Here is a 22,951-nt window from a genome sequence, read left to right as displayed (position 1 = left end):
CTCGCGAGCCGACTGCAGCTCGATCCCTGAAGTGGCCAGAGCACCGTTAAGTCGGGAGACCTCCTCGGTAAGGCGGGAGATCTCCCCCTCAAGCCGAGCCTCCCGATCGACCGACTGCTTCAGCTGGTCAACCAATATCACCTTATCGGCCTCGACAGCCATGGCCTTATCTTTCCAGGCCACGTGAAGATCGCCGAATCTCCGATATCTGGCCTCCAGCTCGGATATGTTATAAATCAATTGCAAAAAATAAAGCCGACGGTCAGAAGTCCGAACTTATGGAAAACGTCAACGAAAATGAAAAGGAAAGAGACTTATCCGGATCATAGTTGGGTAGAACCGACCTCCTGTCGTCGCTAGGCGCCATTGGGGCCTTCCCTCGTGCGGACACTCAGGCCCTGACGTCAGAAAGGGAGGGCATGCTCGAGCCCGACTGCATCCCGCCCGAAGATGCGGCAGCCACCGATGCAGGTTGTTCGGGCTCGCACACCTCTGCCCGAACCTCTTCCATCGGTTGAGCGACCGGTACATCCTCGATCGATTCCTCGACCGTCCGTCCCTCAGATGGGGCTGCTCCCTCGGCCGATCGTTCCTCGGATGGGGCTTCAACAGGCACTGTCAGCACCAACAGTGCGATGATCTGCTCCCGATCCGACTCAGCTCCCGCTACTGCCGGCTCGCTCGACGGTGCCACTTGAGGCCTCTTGGGAGGCCGTGATGGTCTGGCTCCAGACGCCGGCCTCTTTCGAGCTGCGTGTCGCCGAACGTCGGCTTCCGTCAACCTCACCCTCGGTGGCATGTCTGTAATTTCAACAGCGAATCAGCACCAAAAGATAGAGAAAAGAAAAAAGAAGAAAAGAGAAGGAAAATAGACCTAGGTGAGGAACCGAGCTCAGATCGGCGTTGTACAAGGCTTGCTCGGTGACAAGCTCCTTCTGCTTCGGCACCGAGATGTCCTTCAGACGGTGGAAGTCTTCTCGATCCCCGACCTCCATCTGACTGTTCTCATTTGGTTGGGTTCGGGGGTCGCCCCAGCGGGAAGGGAACCCCCAAGGAATGGGAGAAGAGACGAAGAAGAACTGATTCTTCCATCCGTGAATCGACGATGGAAGACCAGTGATAAAGGAGAGACCCTTCCGAGGGTTGAAATACCACCACCCTCGGGCTTTAGGATGGGGTCGGAGAATAAAAAAAGCTCGAAAGAGCGAAATACGAGGATTGGTCGGCAAAAGCCGACACAGCAAAGCAAAGCTGACTACCAGTCGGATCGAGTTCGGCGCAAGCTGCGTCGGACACAACCCGTAGTAGTCCAGCACATTCCGGATAAACTCCAGAATCAAAAAGCGAAGACCGACCTGAAGGTCCTCGACGTAGAAAGTCACCTGGCCTGCAGGCGGGTTGTTGACCCGACCATCGGCTCCAGGGGCGAACAGCCGAAACTGCTCCGGGATGCAGTACTACTCCCAGAGCCGATCGACGTTCGGCCCCGAAAGTGAAGAGACCTCCACCTCTGGGGTCGATCGAGAATCATCAATCGGATTCCCCGACCGACTCCCTTGTGGTGAAGTTCTAGCCATGACACCATAACTGAGAACGAAGAGTGAAGAAGAAGAAAGAGATAGAAAATTCCAAAGAAGCAAAAAGAACACAGGAAGACAAGGAGGAAAGCTCCTAGAAAACCCTCTAAGGGAGGAGATGGGGACAACTACCTGGGATAAAGGGGACCGCTCAACCAGGGTCTCGACAGCAGGTTTGAAAAGTAAAATTTCAGATGCAGGTGTCCCTGTATATATAATGCCCCCTGACGGTCGGGATGAGAGCACGCCCAACGAGGATCTCCCAGATCGTGACACGTGGCAGCATCTGGGCCTTCCCTCGATCCGACGATTCGACGCACCGGCCCTAGATCAGGCCACGTCGCCTTCATCCGCCTGAAATGATTCGGCCTAATGGCCCCTCACCATGCGGTGGAAAGGCCGTGGCAGTTCGCGTTTCCGAAGAGACGACGGAAACGACGGTTTCTATTCCCGATAGGATGCCTGACACCGATGGGATGCCTGACACCGACGGGATGTCTGACACTGACGAGTCACCTGACATCCGTAGGATGTCTAGCGTCGGACCAAACATTGATACGGTCGTCAGAGTTGGAGCATAATGCGATGGATATCCACTCCTTTCGCCTGACGCCGCCGCCCCACGTGAGGACGTTGGCCAGCACGCCATTCGACTCAGGAGTGGGGGGGTGCAACTGTTGGGATATACTGACCGGTCCCTCTCATGCTGACTCACCGTCGGGCTCGTCTGACTGGCGCCCGACTCTACCGACCGCATCGAACGACGATTGCCGACACTATCCGGTCGAATGTATATCGGTCGGGCAGACCCTTTCTATCTCCGACTGGCCGAACGACAGTGTCTTCTCCGACTCTTACAACGTGCCAGACCAACCATCGGAGGGTCCCTGGGTCTTCACCCGACACCCCACAATCAAATACCGACGTATGGTCGGTCGGCTTCCTCAAATGCTGTATGACTATTGAGGGCCGCCGTCCTGACAAAGGTATGCGGCATAGCCACCCTGGGACATTGTCCTGCCAAGGACATAGATTAACCCCAGCGATGTGACAAGCCCACAGTGACTTGACAGTCCGCGATGACTCTGACAGTCTCCGATGATTTGACAACTCCTCCCATTGTCTGCGCCATCAATGACGGCGCCATGCCGCGCTCTACTATAAAACAGGAAAGGCAACAGTGCTGGAGGGGGTTCCTTCGAAACCCTTGGACTTACTTTTTCTCTCTCTCTCGTTGAGCTCCCTGATTCTTTTCTACTGTTGCCTAGTCTCTTCTCTGACTTGACCATTGGAGGGTCTCCGTCGGAGTCACCTCCGGTCAGTGCGGACTTCTTTTGCAGGCGCTCGTTCCCGACGATCAAGTGACGAGGGGATTGGCCGCAACAGAAGTCATGGGCGAATATTATGAATACTTCTTATCAAATACTTTTTCTTTTTTTTTCCTCTTTAATGAATTTTTTTTTTAAGATTTTAAGAGCAAGGATACTTTTGCTGGTATTAAAGAAGTTTGAGTATTGCGTGGCTCAAGAGTATCTTAGGGGACGTGGAGTTCGTGATAATGACCTTATGAATTATTTAATTTAATTTTACTTTAAGGTTATTAGGTTTTTTATTTTTTTGATAAAATCCAAAATTATGTTTTTATCGGCGGCACTTGTTGTAAGATCAAAAAAATGTAGTCAAGATTAGACAAAAATCAGATGCCAATGTTATGGACCTGGTCAATACTGTAGACCAGTCCCCTACTTTGGACGTTGTTTACCCTACAAGAAATTTGACTTTTAATGACGAAATTTATTTCGTCGTAAATAATTAAGCTTTTGCAATGAAATTTAAATTTCGTCCCCAAAAATCAGGTATTTGCAACGAAAAAAATTTCGTTGCAAAAAGTTATATCTTTTGCAACGAAAATTTTTAGCGATGAAATTTTTTTTTCATTGCAAAAAATAAATTTTTTTATGATAAAATATTTTTTCATAGCAAAAAAATATTTTTCTACTATGAAAAAAAAATTTTGAAAAAAATTACATTGTTTGGGATGAAATTGATATTTCGTTGCAAAAAATAAGGGCTTTTTTGATCAATTTTATTTATATTTAGTGACAAAACTATTTCATCACTAAATTTTATTTTGTTGAAAAAAATTGAATATTTTGTGATGAAATTTTAATTTTTATTGCTAGAAATTGATCTTTAGCGATGAAAATTTTTTTCATTGTAAAAAATTATTTTTTTGATGATGAAAAAATTTTTTGTTGCTAAATTTTTTTTTCTACGATGAAAATAATTACGTCGCAAAAAATTTAATTTTTTATGATGAAATATTTTTTTCATTGCAAAAAACTTGATTTTTATGATAAATTTTTTATATTTATGATGAAATTAAATTTTCATTGCAAATCATTTGCGATGAAAAATTTTTTGTTGCAAAAAATATATTTTTTTATGATAAAATATTTATTTTTCACAATAAATTTATTTTATCGCTAAATATTTTTTAATTAAAAAAAAGTGCACTGGGCAAAAATTTGCCCCAATTCAAAATAAGCCTCCGTGTTAAAGCTTGTTCTCTCCTTTGCCCACACCGTCGCGATCGTCAAAGCTCTTTCTCCCTCTCCGATCTCCGGCGACAGTCCTCCCTCCTCGATCGCCGGTCATCTTTCCCGATAAGTGCTCTCCCTCGTCGCCACCATCCTCTCTCTCTCCCTCCCGACCACCATCCTCTCTCTCTCCCTCTTATTTTATCACTAAATATTTTTTAATTAAAAAAAAGTGCACTGTGCAAAAATTTGCCCCAATTCAAAATAAGCCTCCGTGTTAAAGCTTGTTCTCTCCTTTGCCCACACCGTCGCGATCGTCAAAGCTCTTTCTCCCTCTCCGATCTCCGACGACAGTCCTCGCTCCTCGATCGCCGGTCATCTTTCCCGATAAGTGCTCTCCCTCGCCGCCACCATCCTCTCTCTCTCCCTCCCGACCACCATCCTCTCTCTCTCCCTCCCCGCCGCCGTCGAGCCCTCCCTCCGCACCACCATCGCCGCTCGAGCCCGCCCCCCGTCGCTGATCGAGCCCACCCCCCAGCACGTCGTCTCCCTCCCGCCTCGCCACCCTCTCCTCCGTGCACCGTCCTGTTTCTTTCTCTCCCTCTCGGTCTCCACTATGTCATCATCGATCGAGTCCTCCCTCCCTGCCACCATCGTCAGTCGAGGCCTCTCTCCCCCATGGGCGGTGGAAAGCGTCACTCCTCTGCCACCTCCACCTCCGGGAAGAAGAGTAGGCCCTCTCCCAGTCCCCCCTTCACCGCAGAGGACCTCATGCCTGTCCTCTCCCTCCTCGCCTCCGCCGTCTTCCTCTCCCTCCGCTTCCTCTCTGACACCGACCTCCTCCTCCTCCCCTCCCAAACCCTGTCCCTCGAATCCTCCCTCTTCTCCGCCTCCTTCTCCCTCTCTCGCCTCCTCTCCCTCCTTCCCTCCAGTTCCCTCCAATCCCTCAAAACCCTAACCCTAGAGCCCTCTCCTTCATCTTCTTCCTCCTCTTCTTCTTGGTTCCTTCGCTTCCTCTCCTCCTCCTCCTCCCATGGCTTTGATCCTCGCTGGATCGAAGTTTTTCGCATGTCCAAGCCTTCCTTCTACCTCCTCCTCCAGCATCTCTCCCCATCCCTCCTATCCGATCCTTCCTCCGGCCCGTCGGACCACAAGCTTGGCACCGCCCTCTTCCGCCTCGCCCATGCTACCCCCTTCCACAGCGTCGCTCGCCGCTTCGGCCTCCCATCCCCCACCGCCGCCTGCCGCGTGTTCTACCAGGTCTGCAAGGCTGTCACCGACCAGCTCGGCCACCTTTTCAAGCTCTCCTCCGACCTCCAGCGCGTCGTCCAGGGGTTCACCTGGATGTCCCTCCCTAATTGCTGCGGCGTGCTTGGCTTCGCCCGGTTCTCCATTGAGGGAGAGTTGAAAGGGGGGTCGATGGCTTCGCCCGATTCTCCATTAAGGGGGAGTTGAAAGGGGGGTTGGTGATCCCCCAGGGGTTAGTGGATTCAGAAGGGAGGTTCCTTGATGTCTCACTCTCCCTCCCTCTCTTTCTCACACTTCCTCCCTCCCCACCGCCGGTCGACCCCTCCCTCCTCCTCGTCGGTCGACCCCTCTCTTTCTCACACTTTTTCCCTCCCCTGTCTCGCTCCTTCATTTTCTTTCTCAGTCTCCCTCCCTTACTTTCTCTGTGACTCTCCCTGTCTCCCTCTCTTACACCTGGCTTGTCTGGTTTCGGAGGGTCACCACCGTCGGTTGCCGCACCATCACTGCATAGCTGTCGGATTCATGAAAGAGTTGAAGGTGAGAATAATTTTTTTAATTTATATATTTTTTAATTTTTATTCTTTTTTTCTCAATTAATTTTAGCCATTAGAAGTAATTATTTGTTATTTAAGTAATTAGATATAATATTAGATATAATTATTTGTTTGATATAATTAATTTTAGTCATGATTTAAAAATATTTTAAAAATAAAAATAATTATAATAATAATATATTAATTGTAGCATAACAAATTTATAAGCTTTAGAATTTTCATTCGAGGATAGCGTGCATAAACCAATATTTTTTTTTATGAAAAAAATTTTGGTGCTTTACACACTATTCTCGAATTATCCTCGTGGATAGTTTGGGCACGTGAATGAATTTAATATTGCAACACGTGCTTCTATATCACAGAGTTTTGTCGGTATTTTCGATCATGTTCTTTGGATACATAGCATACTTTAATGCTTGTGTATCTGGAGAACTGCATCGAAATACTGCCAAAAATTTTTTGGGATAGAAGACATGTATTGCAATATTAAATTCTTACGTTCTTGAATGGGATAGGACCATCACCCTATAGGTAGGAGATATAAGGCATTAGTCAACTATTATTATATAAAATTGATTATATAATTTGCATCATAAATATGTAGGTATGGATCGTGGTTGGATGTCATTGCATGATAAGTTCTGTCTCGAGTATATTTCGGGTGTGATGTCTTTTATGAATGTGGCATCCAATCATACTAGAGAAGATGAAAAAGCTCGTTGTCCATGTCGTTGATGTAGAAATTTATTTTGGTGTACCTTATCGGATATTCAGAATCATTTATACGAACACGGTATAGATGTAACTTACAAGAGATGGACTTGTCATGGTGAAGATTTACCGACTAACTCGAGCATGTTGTCCAGGAGTTCCATAAATCCATCGTCAATCGGTGGATCATGCAGTCGTGAAAGACAAACACTCGGTGCAGAAGATAGAAAAATTTTAGAGGATCTCCATCCAGAATTATTTGAAGTAAATGTAAAAGCGAGAGCATAACATCAGCATCTCATTCCGAGACAAGAAGCGGAAGAGGACAATAACATATCTATAAATGATAGATTCGAGCGTGTATTAAGAGATGCATAAAGTGATGTTTATCCTGGTTGTAAGAAGTACTCTCTGTTGTCCGCCGTAATAAAGTTATTACACATGAAGACACTTGGTAAGTGGTCAAACAACTTGTTTAATTGGTTGCTCAAATTTTTGAAGGACCTACTACCAGAGGGAGAGTTACTTCCATCAAGTCATTATGAAACCAAAAAATTATTGAAAGGACTCGGTTTAGGAGTCGATGACTTGGGCCTATGCTGTGAAAAGATACATGCATGTCCGAATGATTGTGTTCTATTTCGGAAGGATAAAAAAGATCTACAAGCATGTCCGATTTGTCATTTAAGCAGATGGAAAGAAAGTCGTGGTAAGGATAAGAAGAAAAAGAAAATACCATGCAAGATTTTGCAGTACTTTTTGATTACCAGGTTATTTGCTGTCTCTGACTATAATATAAACTGCACCAATCATTACATCACGATTGCAACTCAAGAAGGATTAGCTGCTAGTGCTTGTCCTTATCTTGATCCGTCCACAACCAACAAAAAGTGGGGCAATGAGTTAGGTTTGCCATTTTTGGATGGGGGTTGTAGGTTTTGCATGAAAAAAATGATGCACATTCTTTTCGTGCATCTACTATTGGAAGGCGTTCGAAGTGCTTTACCAGGTATGCAGATAAATTTGGTCTCGATGGAACTTTTTCTAACATCTATGAGTTCTAACATATGCTGAATTTTGTTCCAGCGATTATCTTCACCACTAATATATTTTTCAGTCTCTTTGATTTCATTTTAAAAAATATAGATATAGCCCAATCAAGAAGTTATATTCCTTAAGGCCTTGGGATTCAGGTAGCTAGCTGATGTACTTCATGTCGTCTTATGGTCATTCTACGTTTGGTTAGTCTTGTGTACTTTATTTCTGATTGCTTGAATAGACCGAGCTCAAGTTTGTCTTTTGGAACAATAAAATTTCATATACCGCCACGAAGGCTTATAGCTTTTTCTCTTCTTTCTCTTTCCACAAATTGAATAGAGTTTATGCTAGCCTATTAAAATAGTGACTTGGGCCGAATTATATGATTATAATCCACAGACAGAGAGAAATTTGAGCAGTCAGTTTGAATTTGGAGGTTAGAACATATAAGGTATATTTTCCGTCAGATGTTTTTTTCTTCAATGGATTTGTCTATTAAGATCATAAGAGCAATGATACTTCTTGCTGGTTATACAAAATTTAGAGTTTTATGGGAGTTTAAGAGATTCTTAGGGAGACATAGAGTATGTAACGATGACTTATATTAATTAGTTTATTAAATTTTGCTAAAATGTTATAAGATTTTTGTAATTCTTTTGATAAAAATCTCATTTTTAATACATTAAGAGCACATAATGCAAAGGGCACATGCATTATAATAATCTAAACTGCACCTACTAATTATCACATCAAATCAAACTTAATCTAACTTTATTTTACACATTATATATGGGATAATTAAAAGAAAATGGGAGGCAGCACGTATATTACGGGAGTGAAGATGGACAATATTTACGGTTTGGACAACACGGAAGCTTGCTTTTATCTTCAGCTCCTGCAATGGTTTCTAACAAATTTGGCATCAAAATGATGAAGATGAGAAGAAGCAACAGCACAAGCTTGCCATCAAAAGCTGTAGCAATGATTATGATAGAGAACGAGCATCCAACCTGTCTCCTTATATAAATCGAGAGGTCGTGGGAAGTTGGTAGCAAGCGGTGTGAGATGCACCTCACTACTGGATTATTTGGGAGCACAAAGACCGCCCTCCATGTGATGGTATTGTTGTCGCATGCGGTGGCATAAGTATCATGGGGTTTGAAAGGTCACACCATCATTGGCATCTTGGAGTGAAGCACGTTTTGAAGGTGGGAGTGGAAATATTACCAAAAAAAAAAAAACATTAGTTGCAGTTGAGATATTTTAAATTATTCAATAATTGAATACTAATTAGTGTCATAATAAATAATAATTGTAAGGATTTAAAATGATGATGTAATAAATAAAGTTAGAAAATTTTTTGTAGAAACCATATCAAAATTTGGATGTTAAAAAATAATAAACTTTAACTAAAATTTAATATAAAAAATAATAAATGTCATTTCCATCTCATCAACTTTTGTTTTTTTTTGATAATATTTTCATCCCACATCTTTATAACGTGCTTCAATCCAAAAAGCCAATAATGATATAATCTTTCAAAGTCCATGATGCTTTTGTCACTGTATGTGACAACATTGTCACATGGGGGTGGTCTTTGCGCTTCCAAATAATCCACTAGTAAGGTACATCTCACATCACTTGATATCGACTTCGTGCGGCCTTGATCTATATAAAGAGAGAGGTTGGATGCTTGTTCTCTATCATAATCATTGCTACTTCTTTTGAAGGCGAGCTTCTTCGTGCTGCTCTGCTTTTCATCTGCATTATTTTGATGAAAAATTTATTGGGAGTTGCAGGAGCTGAAGATCAAAAGATGCCCCCATGTTGTCCGAGCAGCAAATGTTGTCCACCCTCGCTCCCATAATATTGTTATGTGTTGCCTTCCATTTTCTTTTAGTTATCCTATAATATGTAAAATAAAATTAGATTAAATATGATGTGATGATTAGTATATATATACAGTTTAGATTATTATAATGTATGTGCTGTTTGCGCTATGCACTCCTAATGTTTTGAAAATGAGAGGATTTTAAAATCAATCTGCGCCCCAGATTTTTTTTTTTTTATTCCGGCCTTCTGGTTGGGCATCGCCTTCCTTCTCTGCTACTTCTCTTCTCGATCTTCTTTCGCAGGTGCAGCAGTGGCACTAGCTACCTACAGCTATCCACTAATCCCAAACTCTTAACAGCTCATTTTGATAATATATCTAAATACAATAACAGTGGACCCAAATCATCCGTGGTGTCCATCGACTTCTTCTTCACCAGCCACTCCGACGCCGTCAAATTTGTCGAGTTCATCCCCGACGTGGTCCCCGTGCACTCCTGGTCCGACAAGCAGTTCATCTCTCACGAGCCCAAAAGCAACCACGAGCACACATTCTCCGTCGAGATCTCCCCTATCTGCCGTAAGAGCCAGATGATTATTTACCTGCCTCCCAAGGTCGCTCAAGCCTTTTCACTCCTATGCTCCACGTTTCTCAACGCCAACCGATAGGTTTGCTGCGGATCCCATCGGACTTGGGGAGCAAAACAATAGAAACGACTACGCACCAGAGTCTCGGCAACTCTCGTCTCTTGAATTTTGCCTTCCCTTCTTCCAACTCACAAAACCAAAACGAAACCAGAGCAAATAGACTACCATGGTTGTTGCCCATTGGACAAAAGATTAAAGACAATTTACATCTAAATTATCCCCCCAATGGGCAACAACCGTGGTAGTCTATTTGCTCTAGTTTTGTTTTGGTTTTATGGGTTGGAAGAAGGGAAGGCAAAATTCAAAAGACGAGAGTTGCCGAGACTGGTGCGTAGTTGCTTCTTTTGTTTTGCTCCCCAAGTCCTGTGGGGATCCTTAGCAAACCTACTGGTTGGCATCGAGAAACGTGGAGCATAGGAGTGAAGGGGTTGAGGAGGCGAACAGAGTTGGAGATCTTGATGAAAAGGATGGTGGGGCCGAGGTTTCCAAGGCCTGAGCGACCTTGGGAGGCAAACAAATAATCATCTGGTTCTTGCAGCAAATGGGGGAGATCTCGACGGAAAATGTGTGCTCGTGGTTGCTTTTGGGCTCGTGAGAGACGAACTGCTTGTCGGACCAGGAGCGCACAGGGACGACACCGGGATGAACTCGACGAATTTGACGGCATCGGAGCGGCTAGTGAAGAAGAAGTCGATCGACGCCGGATGAGTTGGGTCCACTGTTGTTATTTTTAGATATATTATCGAAATTAGCTGTTAAGAGTTTAGGATTAATGGATAGCTGTAGGTAGCTAGTGCCACTGCTGCACCTGCGAAAGAAGATCGAGAAGAGAAGTAGCAGAGAAGGAAGGCGATGCCCAACCAGAAGGCCGTAAAAAAATAAAAAAAATGGCACAGATTAATATTAAAATCCTCCCATTTTTAATACATTAAGAGCACATAATGCAAAGGGCACATACATTATAATAATCTAAATTGCATCTACTAATCATCACATTAAATCAGACTTATTCTAACTTTATTTTACACATTATATATGGGATAATTAAAAGAAAATGAGAGGCAGCACGAATATTACAGGAGTGAAGATGGACAATATTTACAGTTTGGACAACACAGAGGCTTGCTTTTATCTTCAGCTTTTGCAATGGTTTCCAACAAATTTGGCATCAAAATGTTGAAGATGAGAAGAAGCAGTAGCACCAAGAAGCTGGCCATCAAAAGCTGTAGTAATGATTATGATAGAGAATGAGCATCCAACCTATCTCCTTATATAAACCGAGAGATCGTGGGAAGTTGGTAGCAAGTGGTGTGAGATGCACCTCACTAGTGGATTATTTGAGAGCATAAGGACCGCCCCCATGTGACGATATTGTTGCCGCATGCAGTGGCATAAATGTCACGGACTTTGAAAGGTCACACCATCATTTGGAGTGAAGCACGTTTTGAAGGTGAGGGTGGAAATATTACCAAAAAAAAAAAAGTTGATGAGATGAAAATGATATTTATTATTTTTTATATTAAATTTTAATTAAAATTTATTATTTTTAACATCCAAATTTGATATGGTTTCTACAAAAATCTGCTATTTTTATTTATTACATCATCATTTTAAATCCTTACATATTATTATTTATTATGACAATAATTAGTATTCAATTATTGAATAATTTAAAATATCTCAGCTGCAACTAATGTTTTTTGGAATTATAATAATCATCAAGAATGAATCAAAATCCACTAGAGTTGAATATTATAAGTACTAAAAGATATTCTTAAAATATTTACAGGCCCATACATTGACACCATATCCTATCCATAGTAAAAGTTCAAAAGTTGGTGTTTAATGAAGAAGGAAGAACTAAAATAAGCATCTGATCTTGGCCTCACCTTTTTGATCGCCACCAATGCAAACAAAACTTGGGATTTTTATCAAAAGAATTACAAAAATCTTATAACATTTTAGCAAAATTTAATAAACTAATTAATATAAGTCATCGTTACATACTCCATGTCTCCCTAAGATTCTCTTAAACTCCCATAAAGCTCTAACTTCTTTGTAACCAGCAAGAAATATCATTGCTTTTATGATCTTAAAAGACAAATTCATTAAAGGAAAAAAAATTTGACAGGAAATATGCATTATATGTTCCAACCTCCAAATTCAAACTTGCATACTCAAACTTCTATGTCTTTGGATTATAACCATATAATTCGGTCTAAGTCACTATTTTAATAGGCTTAGATAAACTCTAATCAATTTTTGGAAAGAGAAAGAAGAGAAAAAGCTGTAAGCCTTGGTGGCGGTATATGAAATTTTATTGTTCCAAAAGACAAACTTGAGCTCAGTCTATTCAAGCAATCAGAAACAAAGTACACAAAATGACTAACCAAATGTAAAATGAGCATAAGACGACATGAAGTGCACCAACCTGCTACCAGCATCTGAAGGGCTTTAAGGAATATAACTTTTGGGTTGGGTTATATCTAGATTTTTTAAAATGAAACCAAAGAGGCCGAAGATATATTAGTGGTGAAGATGATCGATGGAACAAAATTCAGCATATGTTAGAACTCATAGATGTTAGGAAAAGTTCTATCAAGACTAAGTCTATCGGTACACCTGACAAAGCACTTCGAACTCCTTCCAATAGTGGATGCACGAAAAGAACGTGCATCATTCTTTCACGCAAAACCTACAACCCCTCTCCAAAAATGCCAAACCTAACTCATTGCCTCACTTTCTGTTGGTTGTGGACGAATCAAGATAAGGACAAGCACTAGTGGCTAATCTTTTTGTGAGTTGCAATCATGATGCAGATGTAATGATTGGTGCTGCTTATATTATAGTCCGAGATAGCAAATAACCTGGTAAACAATGTCCAAAGTAGGGGATGGATCTACAATATTGACCATGTCTATAACATTGGCATCTGATTTTGTCAAAAAAGATTGGCATCTGGCCTTGGCTGCATCTTTTTGATCTTACAACAAGTGCCACCGATACAAATAGAATTTTGGATTTTATTAGAAAAAATATAAAATCTAATAACTTTAAAGTAAAATATAATCAAATAATTCATAAAGTCATTATCACAAACTCCATGCCCCCCTAAGATACTCTCGAGCCACCACAAAACTCAAACATCTTTGATACCAGCAAAATTATCTGTTACAGTAGTTACCATAAGTATCTCGGATCAGCGTGCCAACCATAGGACATCTCAGATCTTCAAGCTATCATCGAGATTGCTGATTTAAGAGCAGAACCATATACAGTGTAGAGTTGCTTGCATCTGATCTATCCTATGGTCTGTCCAACGTACTTTGTTGCCTCGACAGTTCGATGTCTTAGCACGTGGGCTGTCCTTGTTATTATAGTTGACTCAGTTTGTAATATGCAGGGTAGCTGTTCACCCCGAGTGGATAGACTCAGATGTAACTAACTCTTCTAATCTCGTGAGAGCAATTGAGGGCTAAAATATCTCGACCATTATAGCATGTTGAGCAGCTCTGCAATCTCGAGATCTCACAATTTTCATACAGCTCTGTGAGTAGCTATTCGACAACTTTGTACATAGGCAACCAAAGCCCCATGGATTAAGGTAAGCTAATCAATCTCTCTTAGAGAACTCGTTACTGCTTCTATTATTTTTTAAATTTGATTTGAGCATTGAAGGATCCTCACTGGAGTGAAAATATTTGATTTGGATTTATTTTGTAGGTCACTTCAGCACCAGCATCCTTGCATGAGTTTCAGTTGCCTTTTCTCCGACCTCAATCGAATTGAGCAGCAACAGATAGAAGAAGAACGTAATCTTTATTATGCCTCCAAATAAGCATCATCTTGGCTCTCCAACACCGTAGCCTCTCGACGGGTGGAAAGCCAAGCAACAGCTGGGAGCAGCAACTGATGATTGAGACTTCCCCATCAGCCCAGCCAGCATTGGTCATGATGGATCAATTTAGCTTGCTCTTTCAGTAGGTCTAAAATTTGACAGCCACTGTTTAGATGGTTCAAACTGTTCTGTACCTCCCTAATGGTACCACAGCTTGCTTAGGCTACCCCTACCCCTCTTTCAGTGGTGCAATCGGTGGCCTTCTCGATGGCACCATTGGCACCTCCCACGATGGTGCTCCCATTGAATTTGGTTCCACACTTGGCTCCTCAACCACCACCATGGCCAGAGACGTGTATGCCTCCTCAGAGCCCAGAGAAGAGACATACTCATCAGAGCCATTCCAGGGCCCGGGAGCCGGCCAGAGGAGATCTCCTAGTTTGCGATTAGGGCATGATTCAATCCTCGATCGTCATTCTCCACAGTATTTCGAGGCTTGCATTGCCCAAGATCTTGATATCGAAAGGCAGTTCCAGGCACTCGACAAACAGATGGAAAAAAGGATTGAGAATGCACTCAACAATAATCACTTCTCGATGCAACCCTACGAGGGATTTAATAGTGAGCTGACCTTCATCCCGAGGATAGTGCAGAAGCCACTCCCTCGTTACTTCAAGCTACCCCAGCTAGAGGTCTATGATGGAATCACTATTTTCGTCGACCACTTGGAAACCTTCAAGGTTGCAATGCTCCTCTAGGGAGCATCTGATGCGATCCTCTGTTAAGCATTCCTTCTGACTCTCAAAGAGATGTCTTGACGGGGGTATTCAAGTTTGAAGTCGGCTTCCATCCACTCCTTCACGGATCTATGCCGATCTTTCGTTGGCTATTTTGTTAGCAGCCGACAGCAGCAGAAGCATTTTGACTATCTCTACACCATCAAGCGGAAGGAAGGTGAGTCGATCCGTGCTTATGTCAACCATTTCAATTCGACGACTTTGGAGGTTCGTGATCTAGATCAGTCAACCGCGATGGCCGTGATGATGGATGGCCTACTGAGGAATGACTTGAAAAAGTCATTGACCAAGACTTATCCCTGAAATTTTTTGGACATGTTTATCCATGCGGAGAAGTATGCCCACACGGAAGAGGCCTTTGCAGAAGAGACCCCTCCCAATTTTAGTATGGTAGGACTGAAGAAGGAGAACTCTCTAAGGTGGGAGGGGAGAAACCGCCAGCACTCCCAATCTCCATTGTAGAAGTGGAGGAACGGGGATCGAGACTATCAATCCAGAAATCTTTAGAGAAGAAATCGATGATCCTCACCCCCAGACATTATAATAATTACTTGCCCTTAACTATTTTCAGGGGGGAGTTGTTGATGGAGGTCCGAGCCGAGCTGCCTCAGCCTCCATAGATGCGGACGAAGTCAGAGCACTACCGCGACCCAAATGGCAGCGTAGGGGATTGGCTGCACAAGCCGACGGTGAGTCAGAAGAAGAAGAGGGAGCTCAACTGGGAGAGAAGGTTAAAGATTGCCATTGGGCTTGCCAAGGGAGTGGAGTATCTACACCATGACTATGTGCTGAAGATCATCCATAGACATCAAGACGAGCAATGCACTACTCGATGGAAACATGGAGGCCCACCTAGGAGACTTTGGCCTGGCAAAGATGGTTGCTGAGAGCCACCGGCCGACTCGAAAGGGTGCACCAAGTCAGGCTCTTGGTTTTCTGGCTCCTATGGGTACATAGCTCAAGGTATGCTCAAACCCCTTACAAAGCTTATCTAGAATACGCTAAATCCATGATGTTAGTTGAATTCTTATTATTCTTCAGTGTGGACAGAGTATGCTTACTCCATGAAAGCTACCGAGAAGAGTGATTTTTACAGCATGGGTATAGTGTTGATGGAGTTTGTGAGTGGGCTAATGCCTACAGACAGCACCTTTGAAGGAGATATGGACATGGTGAAGTGGGTGCAGTCCCGAATTGGGTTGCCGACCTCAGGGCGTGAGGAGCTGCTGGACCCTTCTCTAAAGCCTCTGGCACCATATGAGGAGTCATCCATGTTCGAGCTGCTTGACGTGGCCTTGCGGTGCACCAGGACTGCTCCTGCAGAGCGGCCTACCTTAAGACAGGTTTTTGATCTTCTGCTTCATGTTTCTCTGAAGATCAATAGGGTGGATTGTGGAAGGAAGATTGCAGCGTAAACTTTTTGATACTTATGTTTGATTCTCTCCAAAGAGATATTAGATGGTGGGGCTTGTCCCCAAACAATCTTTCTACAATGTCCGCATCTTGAATGCATTAACATAGCAAGCCAGAGAATGCTTTCAGAGAGAGTAGAGATAGAATTATTCATCATATTTGTCTGTGATTTCCAAATTCAAACGTGCACGCTCAAACTTCTCTGCCTCTTTGGATTATTATAATGCAATTCGTGCTGACAATGCCAAGTCACTATTTTAATATTCTTACATGCACTCTAAGCAATTTTGGGAAAGAGAAAGAAAAGAAAAAGCTGTAAGCCTTGGTGACGGTACATGAAATGTTTTCTTTTTTTCGATTGCGAGAGATGTTTTTTCTCAAATTTTATTTAAGAGGAAAATATGTACATTCCGTGGTCTTGCCAGTTTCGAATGAGTTAGCAAGTGACCATCATTATGCAAAATTCTTTGTGCACCGTGCATGGTGCACAAAACAGCACACCGCATGCAGTGATTCGCTCCTGCATGGGACTGGCAAAAAAAAATTTTTCTTTTTTCATTAACATCCTCGGATCCACGCATTAGTGAATCACTACGCATGGTGCGTGGTTTTCTGCACTGCAAGCAGTGGACAAAGAATTGCTCCCATCATTATTTTTAGGCAAAGTGTCTAGGCCAAAGCAAAGGAAACATGATTCATTGGGGCATTTGGACGGTTTGTGCAGCTGCCATAATGACTACAATTGGGGCATTTGGAATGAGTTTATGTATCCACTGGTGGTGCTAGGGTGACCAACTATGATCGTAGTTATAGGAATAGGTTCTGGTTGATCAGCATTGGTGCCGACAATCAAAGGCTGGGACTATACAGGGGAATATGTTCAACATGAACCAGACCTACATGACCCGACTCCACCATTTTGGTCCCGTGATCCATCATCTTTCCCATCTTTGGATGATATGGGAGCGCCATCTGGCCTTACTTGTCATTGTTGTTGTCGACAAGGGGGGATCGCTTCAACAACTTGGGAGATGAAGTGGTAGTGGCGTGTGGTGAGTTATAAGATGCACTTGATGGGGGGAAAGATGAAGCAATCCATCTGTAACGACCCAGAAAAAAAAAAAAAAACAGAGGAATCGGAGGAAGAAGACTCCGTTGAGAGTCTTCTTCCACCGTGAAAAGGAGTGGGGAATCCGAGTAAAAACCGGATTCCTCCTCTATAAAATTCCCTTTCCCTTCCTTTAGGTTTTTATCACGGATTTTGAGAGATTGAGGGATTTTTTTCAAAAAGATCCGGGTTCTTAGATGGAAAGAAAAAGATTACCGGAGTTCTTCTCGGCTGCCGGAGCTCGAGGTAAGCCCCTCCCCTTCTTCCTCTCCCTCTTCCCTTTCTCCCTGGTCCAAAGCCTCGCCGTCGGCCACCGTCTTCGCCGGAAAATCCATGAACAAGAAATCCCCTGTTTTTCCGATCTCTTTTTTATTTTTGCCGGCCGAACCTTGCCGCCGGCCGTCCATTGCTCACCGCCGCCTCCACCTGTTGCTGGATCTTCGGCCAAGCCGCCGGAGCCCGAGCCATCGAGGGGGGGACCTCACGGTCCTCCCCTGTTTCAGCCAAGGGAGGCCGCGGGAAGAAAAGAAGAAAGGAAGAAGAAGAAGAAAAGAAAAAGAAAAGAAAAAGGAAAAAGAAAAAGGAAAAAGAAAAAGAAAAGAAAAAAAAAGGAAAAAGAGAAAGAGAAAAAAAAATAAAAATAAAAATAAAATAAAATAAAATAAAAAAGAAGAAGAAGGAGAGAATTTTCCTCTCTCTCCTTTCTCTCTCTTTTCTCTCTCCTCTCTCTACCTTCTCTCTCTACATTTTCTCTCTCTAGATTCTCTCTCTAGACTTTTCTCTCTCTTTACGGATTCTCTCTAGGATCTTGTCTTCCTCTCTGATTTCATCATGAACCCTAGAATAAACTTGAAGATGAAAATAAGATGATCTTAGGTTGCTCCGAAATTTGTGCAGTAGATCTGATCCCAGTTCGATCCTATTCAAAATTTGTAACACTTGATTCATATTGAGTTACCCTGATAGGACCTCTGATGATCTCGATCATGAGTGCCTCATCGGAAGGATACGAAAGATTCTCTCTCCACTTTTTCTCTCTCTACTTTCTCTCTCTAGAATTTTCTCTCTCTTCATGGATTTTCTCTCTCTAGAAGTCTTATGGATCAGTGGAGGATCCAGATACTTAGGTAAATCCTAATTTTGGTTAATCCTAAGAGAGATCCTAGATTTGTGTTATCAGATCGATTATCGATAATTTTCTCCATATATGTGATTTTTATATTGATCAGGGTTATGAAGAGATGATTGTCTGCATATGATATCGAGTGGAATATCTTGTTAGAGAAATTCATAAATCAAAGAAGAACATTGATTTCTGTGTTTGGATCAGTCACCGGTAAAGGTAAGAATCCCTGTACATGATCACTATTATATATGCTATTTTACTATTGGTCTTGCATCGTTGGTTTTGCATTGTCGGATTTGAGATCGATGAATTTATTATATCTGGATACTGTTATTTGATTTTAAGCATGAGTATGTTATGTCAATATATATGTATCAGAGATTGATGGCATGATTATATGGATATGACATATCTGAATTGATCATAATGCAAGACAGAATTGATTGATGAAATCAACACATAATGATTAAATGAAAAGAAAGAGATATATGGTATGGACTAGCCTTGTCATGTGGAACAGCCGGCCAGGAGCTTATGCCTGGGACAGCCCGCCAGGAGCTTATGCCTGGGACAGCCCCCACTGGCTTACAGGTGGATCAGCCGGCCAGGAGCTCATGCCTGGGACAGCCCGCCGGGAGCTTATGCCTGGGACAGCCTCTCACGGGCTTTGGTACGTGGGACAGCCGGCCAGGAGCTCATCCTGGGACAGTCTTGAAAGACTTTTTAAAGTGGATTCGATCCGGATGATGACTGAGGTATAGACTTGGATAGTCCAGAGCCAGAAAGAAACTGTTAAAAATCATGTGATTATGAAAAGAGAAATGAAAGATAAGGCACGAAACAATTGTTGAACAAAAGTGTTTCACCTATTAATATATGATGATGCATCTATTTTGACAAGACAGCAAATTTATGAATGTTTGCATTATTCTGGACATTGAACATGAGATTTTATATTTTATTGCTATTCTTTATTTTCAGACATATTACTATATCAGTGTGATATGGGAATTCTTACTGGGCTGTAAAGCTCACACCCCTTCATCTTTCTTTTCTTTTCAGAGATACAGGATGTTCATGATTGGCCATGGCTTAGATTTATGGGTGAGCAGATGGATAGATAGAGTGTTATAGTATCCGATCAGAGAATTGAAGGAATGTTAATTGTTATTATGCAAGTTTTATGAATTACTGTTGAAATTAATATTATGGTTGATAAGATTGTAATGATTTAATTTGGCCTTGCATATTCTTTAGGACTTGCTCTAAGGAGTGTGCGGCATCACGTATCGATCCGGGTGTTGAGTTCGGGGCGTGACACCATCCGGACGAGCTTCTCTTGGATCATGGAAAAATCGCTGAAAAAAGTTAAATTTTTGCCAGCAATTTAGGAGTTGACAGCTGGAAAAATAAAATATAACCCAATGGTCAAAACCGCTGAGCAAAGATTCAAAAACTTTTTCGAGCAATCATATATGACTGTTGGGAAAGTTTTATATCAACATGTGTAACTGTAAGAAATTTGACCGTTGGAAAAGTTTAATATTATAGCAGTAGGTTTGACCACTCGGAATGTACATTTAGCTGCACTTTGATTATTGGGATCTGTCAAGACAATTAAATATTCTTCATTTTATTCAAAGTATATATTAGTGTAAAACTAGATGTTACTCTAGGCACCAGCCAGGGGATCTAGTGGTCTTGCCATTTAGTAAATTCTAATAAGTGAGGCATATAGCCCAATTATTCTGGCAGTAATTGTCCAAGAAATGATGAATGAAGCATATAAGAAATGGATTTCTACATTGATAAAATTATCCATCATTAACCTTTTAACGAAATCCTAATACTTCTTCATTTTCTCATTCATTTTTTTACATATATTTTTTGTTTTACATAAATGTTTAAGCTATACTATTAAATTTTATAACTATTTAGTTTAAAATTTTGGCACATAATTTTCTTAATTATAAGTAAATAATTAGAATTATCTTCTTTTTTCTATTTATATCCACTATATTTTTGTTAACTATATATAAGATTAAATAATTGTCTAAGTTAAATTATAAACTAAATATTTGTTTATATAACTACTATATAAACAAATTTATTTATCTATAATTAATATATAAAATTATTTATTAAATTAGATTAAAATTAAATTTTAATTATAAAATGTAAAGATTATAAGTTTTTATATTACTCTACTTCTTTAGCATAACAAATATTGTAATTGATAATAATAATAATATTAAAAGATATTTTAATAAAAATATTATATAAATATCATCCATCCTTTCTTTCTTTCTTTTTATATCAAACAAAAAAAAAATTATTTCTATTCATCCTTCTATATTTCACTATACATCTAGGAGGATGAATGGGAGATATCTATCTATTCCCTACCCCATCCATGCTTTCTCCCCTACCATCCCTCCTCCAATCCATTCTTCGTATCAATTAGAGGGTTAAAGCTGGGGTCAGGGGTGGGCCACGAGTGGTCAAGCAATAGCCGGACTATGGATCAGCTTCAGACTTGACCTTATTTGTGTTTTGGTTTCCAACAAATTTGGCATCAAAATGATAAAGATGAGAAGCCGAAGCAGCAGCACCAAAAAGCTTGCCATTAAAAGCAGTAGCAATGATTATGATAGAAAACGAGCATCCAACTGGCATCTTGGAGTGAAGCACGTTTTAAAGGTGTTGGATAGAAATATTACCAAAAAAAAGTTGATGGGATGGAAATGACACTTATTATTTTTTATAGTAAATTTTAATTAAAATTTATTATTTTTAACATCCAAATTTTGATATGGTTTCTACAAAAATCTGCTATTTTTATTTATTACATCATCTTTTAAATCCTTACGTATTATTATTTATTATGACACAAGTTAGTATTCAATTATTGAATAATTTAAAATATCTCAGCTGCAACTAATGTTTTTTGGAATTATAATAATCATCAAGATGAATCGAAATCCACTAGAGATGAATAATATAAGTACTAAAAGATATTCTTAAAATATTTATAGGCCCATGCATTGACACCATATCCTAATCCATAGTAAAAGTTCAAAAGTTGGTGTTTAATGAAGAAGGAAGAACTAAAGCATATAATCTTGGCCTCACCTTTTTGATCGGCACCAATGCAAACAAAATTTGAGATTTTTATCAAAAGAATTACAAAAATCTTATAACATTTTAGCAAAATTTAATAAAATAATTAATATAAGTCATCGTTACATACTCCATGTCTCCTTAAGATTTTCTTAAACTCCCATAAAACTCTAACTTCTTTATAACCAGCAAGAAATATCATTGCTCTTATATATGATCTTAAAAGGCAAATTAATTGAAGAAAAAAAAATATGACAGAAAATATACATTATATGTTCTAACCTCCAAATTCAAACTTGCATGCTCAAACTTCTCTCTGTCTTTGGATTATAACCATATAATTCGGCCCAAATCACTATTTTAATAGGCTTACATAAACTCTAATCAATTTTTGGAAAGAGAAAGAAGAGAAAAAGCTATAAGCCTCGGTGGCAGTATATGAAATTTTATTGTTCCAAAAGACAGACTTGCATTCGGTCTATTCAAGCAACCAGAAACAAAGTACACAACATGACTCACCAAATGTAGAATGATCATAAGACAAGACATGAATTAAGTGCACCAGCTAGCTACCCGAATCCCAAGGCTTTTGATGAATATAACTTCTTGGTTGGGTTATATCTATATTTTTTAAAATGAAATCAAAGAGGCTGAAAATATATTAGTGGTGAAAATGATTGATGGAACAAAATTCAGCAAATGTTAGAACTCATAGATGTTAGGAAAAGTTCTATCAAGACTAAGTTTATCCGCACAACTGGCAAAGCACTTCGAACTCCTTCCAAAAGTGGATGCACGAAAAGAACGTGCATCATTCTTTCATGAAAAACCTACAACCCCTATCCAAAAATGCCAAACCTAACTCATTGCCTCACTTTTTGTTGGTTGTGGGGATCAAGAGAGGGACAAGCACTAGCGGCTAATCCTTTTGTGAGTTGCAATCATGATGCAGATGTAATGATTAATTGGTGCAGCATATATTATAGTCCGAGACAACAAATAATCTGGTAAACAATGTCCAAAGTAGGGGACGGGTCTACAATATTGACCATGTCCATAACATGCATTGGCATCTGATTTTTGTCACAAAAAGATCAGCATCTAACCTTTGGTTACATCTTTTTGATCTTACAAACACAATTTCGGATTTTATCAGAAAAAAATATAAAATCTAATAACTTTAAAGCAAAATTTAATCAAATAATTCACAAGGTCATTATCATCACGAACTCCACGTCCCCCTGAGATACTCTTGAGCCACCATAAAACTCAAACTTCTTTGACACCAGCAAAAGTATCCTTGCTCTTAAAATCTTAAAAGACAAATTCATTAAAGAGGGGAAAAAAAAAAAAGAAAAAGCATTTGACAGGAAGTATTCATAATATTCGCCTATGACTTCCAA

The 22,951-nt window shown here is 40.9% G+C and overlaps 2 protein-coding genes across 2 annotated transcripts; both read left to right on the top strand.

Annotated features, from left to right (window-relative positions):
* Positions 1-1,936: 1,936 nt before the first annotated feature.
* On the top strand, positions 1,937-10,167 carry LOC105055453 (uncharacterized). The gene is made up of 5 exons (XM_010937267.3): positions 1,937-2,146; positions 4,778-5,535; positions 5,583-5,700; positions 7,566-7,639; positions 9,804-10,167. Exons 1-5 carry the CDS (start codon positions 1,937-1,939, stop codon positions 10,165-10,167), a joined length of 1,524 nt encoding a protein of 507 aa, XP_010935569.2.
* A 5,234-nt stretch (positions 10,168-15,401) lies between these two features.
* LOC140855319 (LRR receptor-like serine/threonine-protein kinase GSO1) lies at positions 15,402-16,196 on the top strand. Its single transcript, XM_073251194.1, has 2 exons — positions 15,402-15,660; positions 15,823-16,196. Exons 1-2 carry the CDS (start codon positions 15,402-15,404, stop codon positions 16,194-16,196), a joined length of 633 nt encoding a protein of 210 aa, XP_073107295.1.
* The last annotated feature ends 6,755 nt before the right edge of the window (positions 16,197-22,951 follow it).

The sequence above is a fragment of the Elaeis guineensis genome, chromosome 2 (assembly GCF_000442705.2).
Source record: "Elaeis guineensis isolate ETL-2024a chromosome 2, EG11, whole genome shotgun sequence".
Lineage (NCBI taxonomy): Eukaryota > Viridiplantae > Streptophyta > Magnoliopsida > Arecales > Arecaceae > Elaeis > Elaeis guineensis.
The sequence above is the reverse complement of the archived record's forward strand: the minus strand, read 5'-3'. Positions and strand labels throughout refer to the sequence as shown.